This window comes from Juglans regia, chromosome 7, assembly GCF_001411555.2.
Source record: "Juglans regia cultivar Chandler chromosome 7, Walnut 2.0, whole genome shotgun sequence".
Classification (NCBI taxonomy): domain Eukaryota; kingdom Viridiplantae; phylum Streptophyta; class Magnoliopsida; order Fagales; family Juglandaceae; genus Juglans; species Juglans regia.
In genome coordinates, this window is record NC_049907.1 from 11,194,534 (window position 1) to 11,207,917 (window position 13,384).

A 13,384-nucleotide genomic window follows, 5' to 3' on the forward strand; every position below is an offset into this window, starting at 1 on the left:
GGTGTGCTCAACAGTGGGCTCGAGCAAAACTCAACAGTTCATTCAAGTTTCGCACAATAGTGGGCTCGAGTGCGACATAAACACTAGTATTCGCTCGAGCCACGCTCGACACCCCGCTCTAGCTAATGTTAATGACTTTCAAATAATTTCATTGTACATAGATTATTCATACTTGCTTGCAAATTAACTATTTAAAAAAAATTACTTAATTATTTTAATTAAGTGTAAATAGTAAAGTATGTATGAATGTATGATGTATTAACTATTTACATATAATGATATAAATTATCACATTATTTATGATTTATTATTAATTGATAGATAGTATATACTATTTTATATTTTATATGATTAAAGATAATAAATTAGATAAAAATTACATCATTAACTTATATAATTACTATATAAAAATAATATATTAAATTATTAAAAATATTTTTAAAAAATATATATGAGTTCGATCCAGTTCGATCTGGTCCAGTCTAAAATTTGTAGACCTCAGGACCGGGTCGAATGTCATTGGTTCACATATTTTGGGACCGAAACCTACCAGTCCATAATTCGGTCTGGTTCGTTCTAGACTAAAAAACCGGTCAGTTTTGTCGATCCAGACCGAATTACTTCCAGCCTTAACATCCTCCAAAAAAAAAGTGGAATAGCTTGACGTCATTACTAATGTTCAAGGGCTTGAATTGTCCAGAGAAGACATAAAATTGATCATTGAACAAAAATATTGCACTCTAATAGTTGGAAACATTCTTTTCATAAGCATCATATGCCACCTCATCATGTTTACACTCATTTTTTCATATACAGGCAAATTGGGTTAATTAAAAGGTATAATGGCGAAGGGATACCCTAACAAACATCAAAGTCAAACATTACAATGAGAAAATAAAAATAAATTATAAAATATATTATTATAAAGACCATTTTGAACTGAAGGAATTAAGTCCATCAGCACTAGGGTGTGCGTTGTAACTAATCTATATTTGGAACACCACTAAGGAAGGAAAAATCTTCTCTGCAGCCGGTTTAATAAAAGCACACTGCACACCCAAAACCAACCCAGTTTTTTTTACCGACTCACGATTTCATTTAGTTCTCCTCCTTCCCTCCCTCATTATGCTATCTCCCTCTCTTAGTGAAAACTCTCCCTTTCATCCACAAGGATATTTTCTCCCTCCCTCCCTCCCCAATATGCTCTTTCGCTTTTTCCTTTTAGCTTTGGCTTATAAAAAAATGGGCGGTTGTGGGTCCCGCCACTCATCAGGACTATTTTAAGAGAAGGAGAAACGCACATTTAGGTTAAATTGAGGAAAAAAAAAAATGAGGTAAGCAAAGTGTGCAATGTATAGCAAAACTCTTGAAACAATTATTGAGAAAGCTCTTAAAACAATTATTGAGAATTATGGAGCATCTGAAGGTAAGCCTCGAAAAAAGGAAGCATGAAAATTTTGGCAAAGGAAAATGCTAGTCTTTTCACTCGTTCTTTCCATCGAAAGTTATCGCTAAGATTTTTTTATTTTTTTATTTTATTTACTTAATGATTAAGTAAGTATTTTTAATACTATTATGATTTTTTTTATTTTCTTAAAAATATTTAAAAATACATGAAAAAAATTTTAAAAAATATATAAAAAATATTAACGAAGTCCAAGCGAGAACTTCCAGCAATAAGAGTAACACCGTCCTTTTTTGCCGCGACATGCATAGACAGCAGAACACGGCGCGACAGTCAAAATGCAAAGATGCTTTGAGGAGAGATAGAGCTAGACATGGAAGACTTCTGTTGGGGTGCGTGTATGAGGAGGAGGGAAACGGTTGGAAGCTATTCTGCAGCTGAAAAGGCCCTAAAAAGGACAAAAACAAACTCAAAAAAATAGATAGACTGCATAATAAGGTCGAAAAGCCAACCAGCGGCCAGATAGAAATGCTTGGAGACCAAAATAAAATAAAAATGGCTCAATTCCTAGTGAGCTTGCAGCGTATGGTGGCCATGCGTTGGGAGGTGAGCAAGATTTGGTTTGGATAGTAAAATAAGATTAGATGATTTTAAATGAATTAAATAAAATATTATTATAATATTATTTTTTTATATTATTACTGTTTTAAAATTTAAAAAAATTAAATTATTTATTATATTTTATATAGAAATTTAAAAAAATTGCAGAAAGAGAAGATATTATATGTTTGTACTTTCAACTCTTATTTAGTTAAGAAAAAATATATTCATCTTCCATTTTCTTATCATCCCATAATGTTATATTAAATGATAAGCTCACAAGTGAAATATAATAAATAATCTCCAATCATCTAATGTCACATCATAAGATGATGAAAATTTAAATGATGAGTAGCATTACTCTTTAATTAATTTAAGTAAGACTCTTTTAAGAGTCTCTTTAAGTTAATTAACTGTTTGCGAATGGGAATTAACTTGTGCTGTTAAATAGCTGGTGGGAAGTTATTTAAATGAAAACAAGTTAGATATGAAAAATAGATTACCAACATAATTGGGGGTTCACTCGAGCAAGGGCAGCGAGCAAACATCACACAAAATCGAGCCAAGTCTTAAAAGAAAAAAAAAAAAAAGGCAGCTGGAGTTCTAGCTCAAAGCCCAAAGGGATTGTCGCGTTAAAAAAGTCTCGCATTCTTTAAACCGAAATTAGTTGCAAAACATTTTTTCTTAAAGGACGTCCACAAGGAAGAGTCGCTCTTTTTGCCCATGAACTTTCCAAGAACCGGTCGTCGATTTAGGCCCGTTTGGTAATGGCCTTTCTATACATATACTAATAAGCTGAAGGAAAATAAAAGAAAGACCCAAACAAACAAATAAACAGCATGTGGCTGGAGACCTCGTATAGCAAACATAAAAGGATGTCGGAGAGGTTGACATATAATTTACAAAGAGACAAACCGATGTAGCTAATGTCATACGTTAGATTTACTTTATAATAAAAATAGTTTTACAATCTAATATATCACAATGAGCCACGTCAATTTATAAGTTTTCTTTCGTGAGATCTCTATGTGAAACAAAATTTCTCTTATTTTTATAATATTAGAAAACTCATTACAATATTGATTATCCATGATCATTTATCGGTATACTATACAGCCTTTGTTTTTTTGGGTTAAGTAAATTTATTTTAGTATAAAATATGCATAATACATACCTCGGGGTTCAAGAATCGATAAGACATCTGTTGACATCCACAATGTTTTCTTGTATACTAGTTTCATTAACTTATTTTCAAAACTACTACCTAAAATTAATCACACTATAGAAGTTCAGTAAGCGAATGTATAGGGCGCATGCATCCCCTCTACCTAATTTTCATTATAGACTTTGATAATGGAAAAACTTCGTACAATGACTCGATTTGAACAACAGGATACCCACCTAGGGAGTACCTGAAATTATTAGAAACCACTAGTGCCAGTAAAACAGCAAAAATCACATAGGGAATAAGTCATGTATTATATACTCCAGGTTTTATATAAAGATATCAAAAGTAGAGTCGCAAGAATCTAATAACTCCAAGGCACCTGTCCAAAGCAGGCACTTCATCGGAATTGTATTAAGAAAATGAAAAGTACTCATTTTAAAGCGTACAAAAAGCGCAATAGACCTATTCAATTAGCACGACTTATAAGCTTTTAGCTAATTATAACATAGTTATTTTAGCTAGTTATCTGCCCCATGCCAGAAGCTCAAGGAAAAAACAAAGAACCTGGTTTTTCCTTTTATTGGCAAAAGTCTAAATGAAGAAGGGTGGGTGTGCTACCCAACCATGGTTGAGGGTCACATGCTATACTTCCATTTGATAACAATGAAGATTTAGGATCACTACTCCAAAAGGTTAGTAAATTTATAGGGATTGATGCATACCTTAAAAATATATAGTTTCCAGTAGTTGCATCGCATCAAGCCACCCATGGCCAGCTTCTACCAAGCATAATCTTGCATCAGTTGTCATCCCACCACCACAAGATAACATGATCGATAAAGCACAGATCTGGGTGTTTCAAGTTGTATCATCCGCCTAATAAATTCAGAACCATCATTCATTTTTATACAGAAACCACAAGTCCATACTTGTCTCAAACTCTTCTAGAGAGATTGAGAGACAAAAGAAAGCAGTAAATTATTTGTAGTCCAACAGATTAACCAAAAATGAAAAATATCAATCTATTACTAAAGCACGGGTAGTACTTTAATTCAGTAAAATAAACTTGGGAAGTACTATAGTTATCTGTAGACTGTAAAAGCATATTTGTACTGAAAGCAACTAATATTTCCTAGGATTCCTCTAGCAACTCGTCAGCAGAAACACAGTTCTCAATGGGGAAACTTGGCGTTGGGATAGTGAGATATTCTCAGATATTTTGTAAATAGTAGTGAAAAAGTAATGATAGAATATTAAATAGTAGTGAAAATAGTGAAAATTAATATATAGCATTGTGATTAGGGAAACCAGGAAATATTGTTCAGGCAACAAGTTCAGCTAACAGCACAATCTGTAATATTTCATAGCATAGAAAGCATATCCGACAATCCTACCATCCATACATTGGAAGGCTGGTACAACCACCACTCAGGAAAACATACATTTGGGCAGACAAGTGACATTCACTGCTATATATAGGTCCAGTCATTTTCTAGCCCCAGCAGGGGACATTTATTTAAACCCTTCCATAGACAAGCCTCTTGCTCAAATGAGTATTCCGCGAACTAAGGAAGGAAAGATACCACTTCTAGGAATGTCCGACAGGTATTCCACCAATCATGTCCTTTCAAATGTTGGAATGGGATGCTCATTTAGGCAAGATGCTTTGCATGGGAGGCTAGTTGACATCCAAAATGTTGAATCAAAGGCTTCATCAAAGAGGTAAGAGTACAAGTCTTAGCTGTTTCAGTACTAGTCATATATTGTGCTGCTTGATGTAGACATGACTAAAGAATCACAATGAAAAGTCATATATACAAAAATGTATCTCCATTTTATTCTTATAATATAAACTTATATAATGCACTAGTAAAGGATCATGAAAAAGAGATATCTTTATAATAAATTTCATAAAAGATTTCTAAATTGAAACCACACTTCATATTGGAACCCAAAAGTTACAAAGCATAGATTATGGATTGATCCTCTGTGAAGTCCAGCACTTTTCTCCATTCACACTCAGTCCAGATGTAAATTTTATTCTCTGGTTGCTCTTCAGATTCAAGTAATCAACCTGCACATAATTTGAATTTCAGCAAATTAAGAAGCAGAAAAAAGAAAATTATTAAATGAATACAAGAGTATAGAAGCTAGGAAACCTGATCTGGATCTAAAACCAGCAGACAGAATGCACCAACTGGACCTGTAGAATGATCCAAGAATTCCTGGTCTGGCAGTTCGCTTAGACAGGGAAGATCAGGACTAGGCCCCAAATACTGCAGTCTTGATTTCAGAGAACTGGCGTACCAAGATTTTTCTCTTTGCTGTATGAGTTCAATTTATAACATTAGCATTTAAGCTTGAAGGAAAGTCAAAGAGTGACTATAGGTGAATTTACAATGCAAGTAACACATTGTTCACACAAAAATAGTCCAATATAATATCTGCAGGGCCAAAATTGTTGGAAGTCAGGTTTCACAGTTTCGCTTAGAAATTTGAGGTGGCCTTCTACAGGGCCAAAATACCTGCAACACATTCCCTCTTTCCCCAACCACAGGGCACCGCCATCCTCCAGTCTCCATAATAGATCCAGCTGCTTTTGAACCCTTCAGGAAATCTCCATAAAAGAGTTTGAAAAATGACCTCAGAGTTTTGTTCATGTATGGTGATGACTAGTTTGATGATTATAGCGATGGAATATGGTGGATCTGGCCTGGACAGCTGTGGGATTGATTAATGTTTACATTAAGATACTGTGGGTTTGATAGAATTAATTTTTATGATGAGGAACCCTAGAAACCATGCAAATGCAACATATTCTTTATAAAGTTATATGTTGAAAAAAAGTTGGGATTTAGCCAGACTTTGTCATGGTGAAGGTAGTGACTTCACTTACCAAAGAAACGTATTGAATTTGACTGGTGTTAATGGAAGCCATAATTTATCAGGCAATGACCTGGTGAGGGTTTTATTTGGGGAAACGTTGGAGTTGAATTCATTTAAATTTTGTCATGAAGTTATTTAAATTTTTTTTTTGACTTTGATGTGTCTGAATTCATAGAAGTAATATTTTATTAAGGAGTTGTGGTGAATGTGAAAAATTTGTAAGAGCATTTTGGTGAGTGGAGTTGAGGAGACAGTATGTTGATGATGGTATAGGGTTCAAAACATTCAAATTCTCTAACAGATTATTCAAAAGAGAACATTCAAATTCTGTTAACAGCAGGTTTGGGGGGTGGGATGAGACACAAAATTCTCATCTCATCTCATCTCATCATTACATATTTTTCAAATCCCTATACAAAATATAATAAACAATTCAACTTTTTCAAATCTCAATTCAACTTTTTCAAATCCCAAAACAATAATAATACTAAAACATAATATTTTAAACACTAAAACAAAACACAAAATTCTCATCCCACCTCCCAAACCTAAAATTGCCACAAGTTTAAAACACTTATTTTTTTCAGTTCCTTTCATTTTAAAATTCTCAGAACTTTCAAGCTTCCAGTTCCAGAAGTATCCCAAATGTTTGAAACACAATGCAATTTCATGCCCATAGCAGTTAGAATGCTTCATAATATTTTTTAAATTTTACAACAATAGTTAAGTTTTTCGAAGTAAGTTCTACATTTACAAAGTTGTCCATCTTTCAGTTAGTTCTTTTCCTTCACTTTCACAGCATGTTAGAAGACTTTTTCTAAAGGCAGCCCATTAAACTGAACGCTTATCACAGTGCAGCTTGAAATCTGTTAAATTCCAAACTGGCCTTTTCTTCTTACAACCAATGGAATTGATACTTGACAAGTAAATTAACAATGACACATTATCCTCAAACTTTTACTTCTTGTCAACCTTTACTGTAGCCATATTCAGCCTTCCCTTCCCATTAACTTATTCCCACCCAATAATAACCAGATTTCCAGTGTTAATGTTATAAGAAAACACCATGCATATTGTGTTAACACCCTTCTCCCCACAGTTAAGAAAGACGTCATTTTTTTTTAGAAAATCACGTGTGCCAGAGTGCTACTATTGACCTTGACTTAAAAATATTTTCTTTTATTCTGAATGAAGCACCATGTACAAAGATTCTATAAAAAAAAAATCAATCTTTATCAAAATATTGAAATCATAAGAGAGTGCACTAAAGCATTTATTAAAATTTCTCAAAGTTCGTGCCATAAAAATTATAACTTAAAATCTTTGTACATGATCTAGGCCATTGTCACGTCAGAGAAAGAAATAGATTAACCAAGAGCTTGAGAAAAAACAAACGTAAGAGATAAGGAGAGAGAAAACGTGAGGGATAAGGTGAGAGGAATGAGGCAGTCGGTTATTGGCATGGTGAACATGGGACACACACAGTGCTGGATTGGGTATCTTGGGTTTGGTCACTGCACTTGCGAAGGTTTATGGTTTTTCCAAAAAGAAATGATATTTGCAATCGTGGAGTATGCAAGCGCCGCGCAATCTCTTAAAAAATGTAAATGACTAAGAGACCCATAGGAAAAAAACTTATTTTTTAATAGTTGACCCCACTTTTTTTCAAACAGACTGCGCGGCGCTTGCTCATTCCACTATTGTTTCTAGCATTACTATTTTCCAAATAACACAAGCAAGGGAAGATAGTTTTAGAGAGATTTGGGAGAGGGTGCCGAGGAGTTCGAGTTGGACTCAATAACGATGATTCAAGAAGAGAGTTTGAATTTAAAAACATGAGCTAGTAGTTCATTTAATGTAAGATTGGCAGTGACTGAGACTGCACAGGGGATTTCAATCAGTGATGATTTTAAATTGAAATAAATTTCTAATAGCCGATCTTTAAATTCTTAAAGGAGTCTAACTCATTCAATAAAGAATAAATGAGAGTTAACCTAGTTATTGAACCTAATTAAAACTTCAAATCAAACTCAATAATTTATCGCTCGTGGGCTTATCCAATATGGTCTATTAAATATAATTTAGGCCTAATAAAAATTACCAATATTTCGACCTTAGAATTATTGGGCTGGGTCGTTACAAATTCCTCTCCTTATAAAAATTTCGTCCTCGAAATTTGCTAGACCTCAAATAACTTACATATTTATCCCCCACATGTTTTTCATGTCTCTTTACTCCTCAATCATTAGTCGAACCTAATAATAAAAAAATTATGATCATCTCATATTTTGGTCCGATGCCTCACTAATTCTATAGGCGTACATGTTAGCACGCTACGTGTCAACCATTATATAATCCAAATTCATTTCAAGCATAAACAAATATCAACCTTAGCAATGGGATTGATAAATTCACCAAACAATTATCTTAACTTCACATACAATAGTAACTAACAATCTCCATATAAATAAAGCTCTCCACATAAAATAATAATAATAAAATTCTCCACTTAAAATAATAACCTAAATAAATCGTAACCTAAGACTCTCCAAAGTTAAGATCCTAAATCTTACAACTCGAGCTAGGCGATAAAATCGCGTTACTATAAGATATTTACCGCCAATCATGAAATACCATAACCATACATAAATCTATGTCATGACTTAAAAAATCCTCTAAATTCATTCCTAATTTCCTTAGATAAAACTTCACAAATTATAAGGCTATTTCCTAATGAACATATGCACCATTAATCTTAAAAGCAAAGCTTCCTAACCTTGCCTTTAGAAACTTCCATATGTCATGCTCTACAACTCTTTTACGTAGTAGGTGCATGAGTCTAAAAATATATTTGAAACTTAATTATAACAACAAAATAGTAATAGTCCAAGAAACTTACTGCAGAAGAGTAGGACATGTTAGCCTAGATTTTTTTTTTAAAAAAAACTCTCTTTTATTTTGAAAAGTCTACAGAATCTTTTGACCTGGATTCTGATACCAACTGTAACACTCAACTCCCCACAGTTAAGAAATACGTCATTTTTTTTTAGAAAATCAAGGGAGCCAGAGTACTAGTACTGACCTTGACTTAAAAATATTTTCTTTTATTCTGAAGAAAGAGTCAAGTACAAGGATTCTATAAATAAAATCATTCTTTATTAAAAGACTGAGATCATAAAAAAAAGTGCGTAAAAGCATTTATTAAAATTTCTCAAAATCCATGCCATAAAAATCATAACTTAAAATCTTTATACATGATCTAAACCACTGTCATGCCTCCCTGGACCAAGTTTCGTCCTGTAGCTCTACCTTCATATATATTCTAACCTGGGGTGGTTTAAGAACATAAAATAATTAAAATGAGTCGAAAACTTAATAAGAAACCCATCATAACGTAAACATACTTAACATAATGTTTTTCATAAAATACTTTATGGTGAGAATTAAAATATGATCATTCATACATATCTTTATGATATGCATGACTTATCTTGGTTTATTTGACTTACTTACTTATCATATTGGCCCACACACTTAACCATGTGTCAAAAGTTGTGCATCGACCTCACATTCTGTGGCCACAAGGGGAACCATTAATAGTATATAAGCATACTATGGTGGATCACGCTTAGATCTGTGGCTTGCATATCCACCCATAAATTGTATTGATACCAAGCATTTGAATAGCCATCTGATTAACTGTTCTGAGCTTATCTTACACTTGATCTTATGAAAGCTTATATGTCTTATGCAATGTGAGATGCATAATACATACATAACTATAATATGTAGAATGAAACATGATAAATGACGTACTTGCAAATATCGACATACGTGGTACGTAAACATTGGCTTCAAAAGAAGTGATTTTAATAATAATATATATAACTAGCTAGAGTATATTAATCCTAATTTATGATAAAACTACTTACTTAGTAACGCTAATCCGATATTTTTGGGGGGCAACTGATTTCCTTTCATGGGCTCGCCACTAGCTAGAGAAAGAAATAGATTAACTGAGAGCTTGAGAGAAAATAAACGTGAGGGATGCGGTGAGAGGAATGAGACAGTCAGTTATTGGCGTGGTGAACATGGGACACGCACGGTGCTGGACTTGGTATCTTGGGTTTGGCCATTGCACTTACGGAGATTTATGATTTTTCCAAATAACACAAGGAATGGAAGATATTTATAGAGAGATTTGGGAGAGGGTGCTAACGAGTTCGAGTTGGACTTGGTCGCAATGATTAAAGAAGAGAGTTTGAATTTAAAAACATGATCTAGTAGTTCATTCAATGTAAGATTGGCAGTCACTAAGACTGCATAGGAGATTTCAATCGGTGATATTTTAAATTGAAATAAACTTCTAATGGCTGATCTTTAAAATTAAAAAATGAGTCTAACTCATTCAATAAATAATAAATGGAATTTAACCTAGTTATTGAGCCTAATAAAAATTCCTAATCAAGCTCAATAATTTATCGTTCGTGGGCTTATCTAATATGGCCCATTAAATATTGTTTGGGCCCAATAAATATTATCATTATTCTGACCTTAGAATTATTGGGCTGGGTCGTTACATATTGTGACCTAAGAAGCCATTTCCTCAATTAACTGTTTATCCTTTTATTCAGGATAGAAGCTATCCTAGAGTTTATCTCATGTAAAGACCAGTGTGAATCTCAAGAAAAGAGAGTATAGCTTTTGCGACTAAAGTAGTCTGTTTCCTAGATTAACTTTTCATTCTTTGCCTAAGAGAAGAAAGGCTTTTAGGGTTTCCCAATTTAGTAAGGCATGAGATAAGCTACAATGCTATTTGATATGAATCTACTTAAGAAACCTTTCGTTAGCATTATGCTTCAGACATAGACTCTAAACTAGGATACTCATTGAATTGTAACCTTAATATACAAAGATTGAGAGCACAATATCCAAACACAGGTTATATTTGATGGGATCTTCTATATTCAACTTCAACTCATCTCCCTACTTTTCACCAGTCCTTTCAAGAGTTAACAACAAAAAGAGACGTGGTAAGCACATAATTTTCAGGTTTAGTGAAGAGAAGTTAAAAATATTGAGCACATTTGAGTACCTCATAGTTCAAAGCAACTAAAGTTTAGAAGCCTTTTTAACATCTGAAGATGATACAGTATTGGTTATCTGTCTTATCTTACATCAGCAGTTAGCATAAAATGTAATGTGAATTGCAAATGTTGATACCAACTGCAAAACAAAGCTTTACACAACAAAATTAAACTTTTTTTATGATGAGGAATCCCGGAAACCATGAATAGAAACATGTATTTTACCTGGTCAAATCCCCACAACAAAATTATACTTAAACATGATAATAAGGAAGTTACCAGGTCACTGATGTATGTGATGATAAAACGCATAACTAGCACAATCTGAACCTTGTAATAAGTTAGCAAGCCATTATCATCAGCATGTACCATCAAATGCACACACTTGATGAGCACATTACAAAATGCGAGGAATAAATCATATAGATCGCATTGTACCTAGGATGAATTCAAGAATCTCTATGCTATCATGGAAATTACAAGACCTGTCATTTACAATGAGTTTGAAATTATGGAAACATTACAATCTTACCTGGACCTTGTTGAGATCGGGATTTGATTCATCGAGGATATCAATTTTTCCATTGACCCGGAATTGCTCCCAAGAGTCAGTGAAATACCAGCATATCTAATATCAAATATGGTTTATGATAAACTTAAGAACATAAAATAAACGCACTAGGGAAGGAGCTTCAGCAGTCAATGTGGATGCGATAGAGAAGTACAAACAAATTAAAAGCAAGTTATTTTTTTTAACACTAAATTTGGAAGGATAGCTTAGGGAATAATTACCTCAGCATATGGGCAATGCCTAAGCTCTTCAATCTGCATTGCCGGCCGAAAAATAAAGTCCAATGATCAATATCACAATTAACACAAAACTAGAATACTGAACATATACACACAAGGGCGTGAAGCGAAATACTGATATCAACAAAACTACTGCATAGGCTTTGGATGGGAGGTGAAAAACAAATTGAAATGGAAAATGGCAGCAAAACGAGAACTTCTGTTTGCATAATTAAAGCCAAAAATGGAGCTCAGGAGCTTAACTCTCAATCAAACTCACACTCAAATCCATATAAATTCTAGGCACTTTGAAAACCCCCAAAAAAAAAAAAAAAAAAAAGAGTTGACAAGTAAAAAGAGTTGAAATCTTTGATAAGAAGCAATATAAATAAGTGCCTAGAAAAATAAAAATAGATGGTAAAATAAAATATGAGAACCTTATGAGTTCGATAATCAGTGTGGATTTGGATCTTATCAGTGTTCTCTTCAAGTCCTCTGAAAGCCAACAACCAAGGAAAAAATAAAAAAAGGTTATAACTCCAACTGATTGAAGCAGAGAACAGATTGAGATCACCTGAAAACCACAGTGCGATTCGAAGGTCTCCCATTCAATCCCACAGTGGCCTAAAAACCACGGCAAAGGCAACATCGACGAGATTAACAATTGGAGAAAATTTGGCTTGAAAAAGGAAAATAAAAGAATAAAAATCAACGTACAAGTTGAAAGAAGGAAGAGTGCCTAAGGTGGGAGTTCGACTCCAATGCGTTCAGAAGAAGCTGCTTCCATGGCCCTGTTACGGCTTCCATTGCTGCAATTCTCTTCCTGTCCGTCCGTCGGTAGAAACGGAAAAGTTATTTCTAAGAGCCTTCACGAATCACGATGGCTTCCTCCTTCAAAATGCATTAATTTATCAAATTCTATTTTGTTTTTTTTTTCTTATTTTACGTACAAACTCTTGTGATACTACATTAATTTATCTATTTTTTTATATTATTTAAATATTAACTTTTAAATAATACTACGTACAGTCATAAAATACATAAATATTGTACAGTTATTTTGAAAAAAAAAATAGTATCCATTATTAAAAAATAAATTTCTTTTATGTGGATCTTATATTTATTCATTTTTTTTAAATAATTACACGATCCTTACACATTCACAACTATAATTATCATTTTTCCTAATTTTTTAATACATTTTAAATATTTTCTCAAATATCAACTATATCCTCTTGATATACTCTTATGATTTAATTTATAATATCTCCTCATAAATAACGTGACCTAATATGTCCCATTTTAAATTAAACCAAATTTATAAATCAAACTAAAATTGACATTTCAAAATATAAAAGAATAGAGAAAAATGATGTCCTATTTTAAATTACTTGCAAAAAAATTGAGAAAAAAATTATATACAATAAAATACCTTCCAACAAATTTTGT

At 33.1% G+C, this 13,384-nt stretch overlaps 1 protein-coding gene across 3 annotated transcripts; it reads right to left on the minus strand.

Moving 5' to 3' along the window:
• Window positions 1-3,303: 3,303 nt before the first annotated feature.
• On the minus strand, window positions 3,304-12,843 carry LOC108989284 (pyridoxine/pyridoxamine 5'-phosphate oxidase 2). 3 transcript variants are annotated; one of them, XM_035692469.1, is made up of 8 exons: window positions 12,653-12,841; window positions 12,510-12,559; window positions 12,373-12,430; window positions 11,939-11,971; window positions 11,679-11,774; window positions 5,333-5,497; window positions 5,136-5,247; window positions 3,304-4,049 (listed from the first exon to the last, which is right to left on the minus strand). In XM_035692469.1, the coding sequence occupies exons 1-7, from the start codon at window positions 12,740-12,742 to the stop codon at window positions 5,146-5,148; spliced, it is 594 nt and encodes a 197-aa protein (XP_035548362.1). In that variant the 5' UTR covers window positions 12,743-12,841; the 3' UTR covers window positions 3,304-4,049; window positions 5,136-5,145. The 3 variants fall into 3 exon arrangements, with proteins under 3 accessions (XP_035548362.1, XP_018818387.1, XP_018818388.1); XM_018962842.2 differs by lacking the exon at window positions 3,304-4,049 and having other exon boundaries at window positions 5,049-5,247; window positions 12,653-12,843; XM_018962843.2 differs by lacking the exons at window positions 3,304-4,049; window positions 11,679-11,774 and having other exon boundaries at window positions 5,049-5,247; window positions 12,653-12,842.
• Window positions 12,844-13,384: the final 541 nt, after the last annotated feature.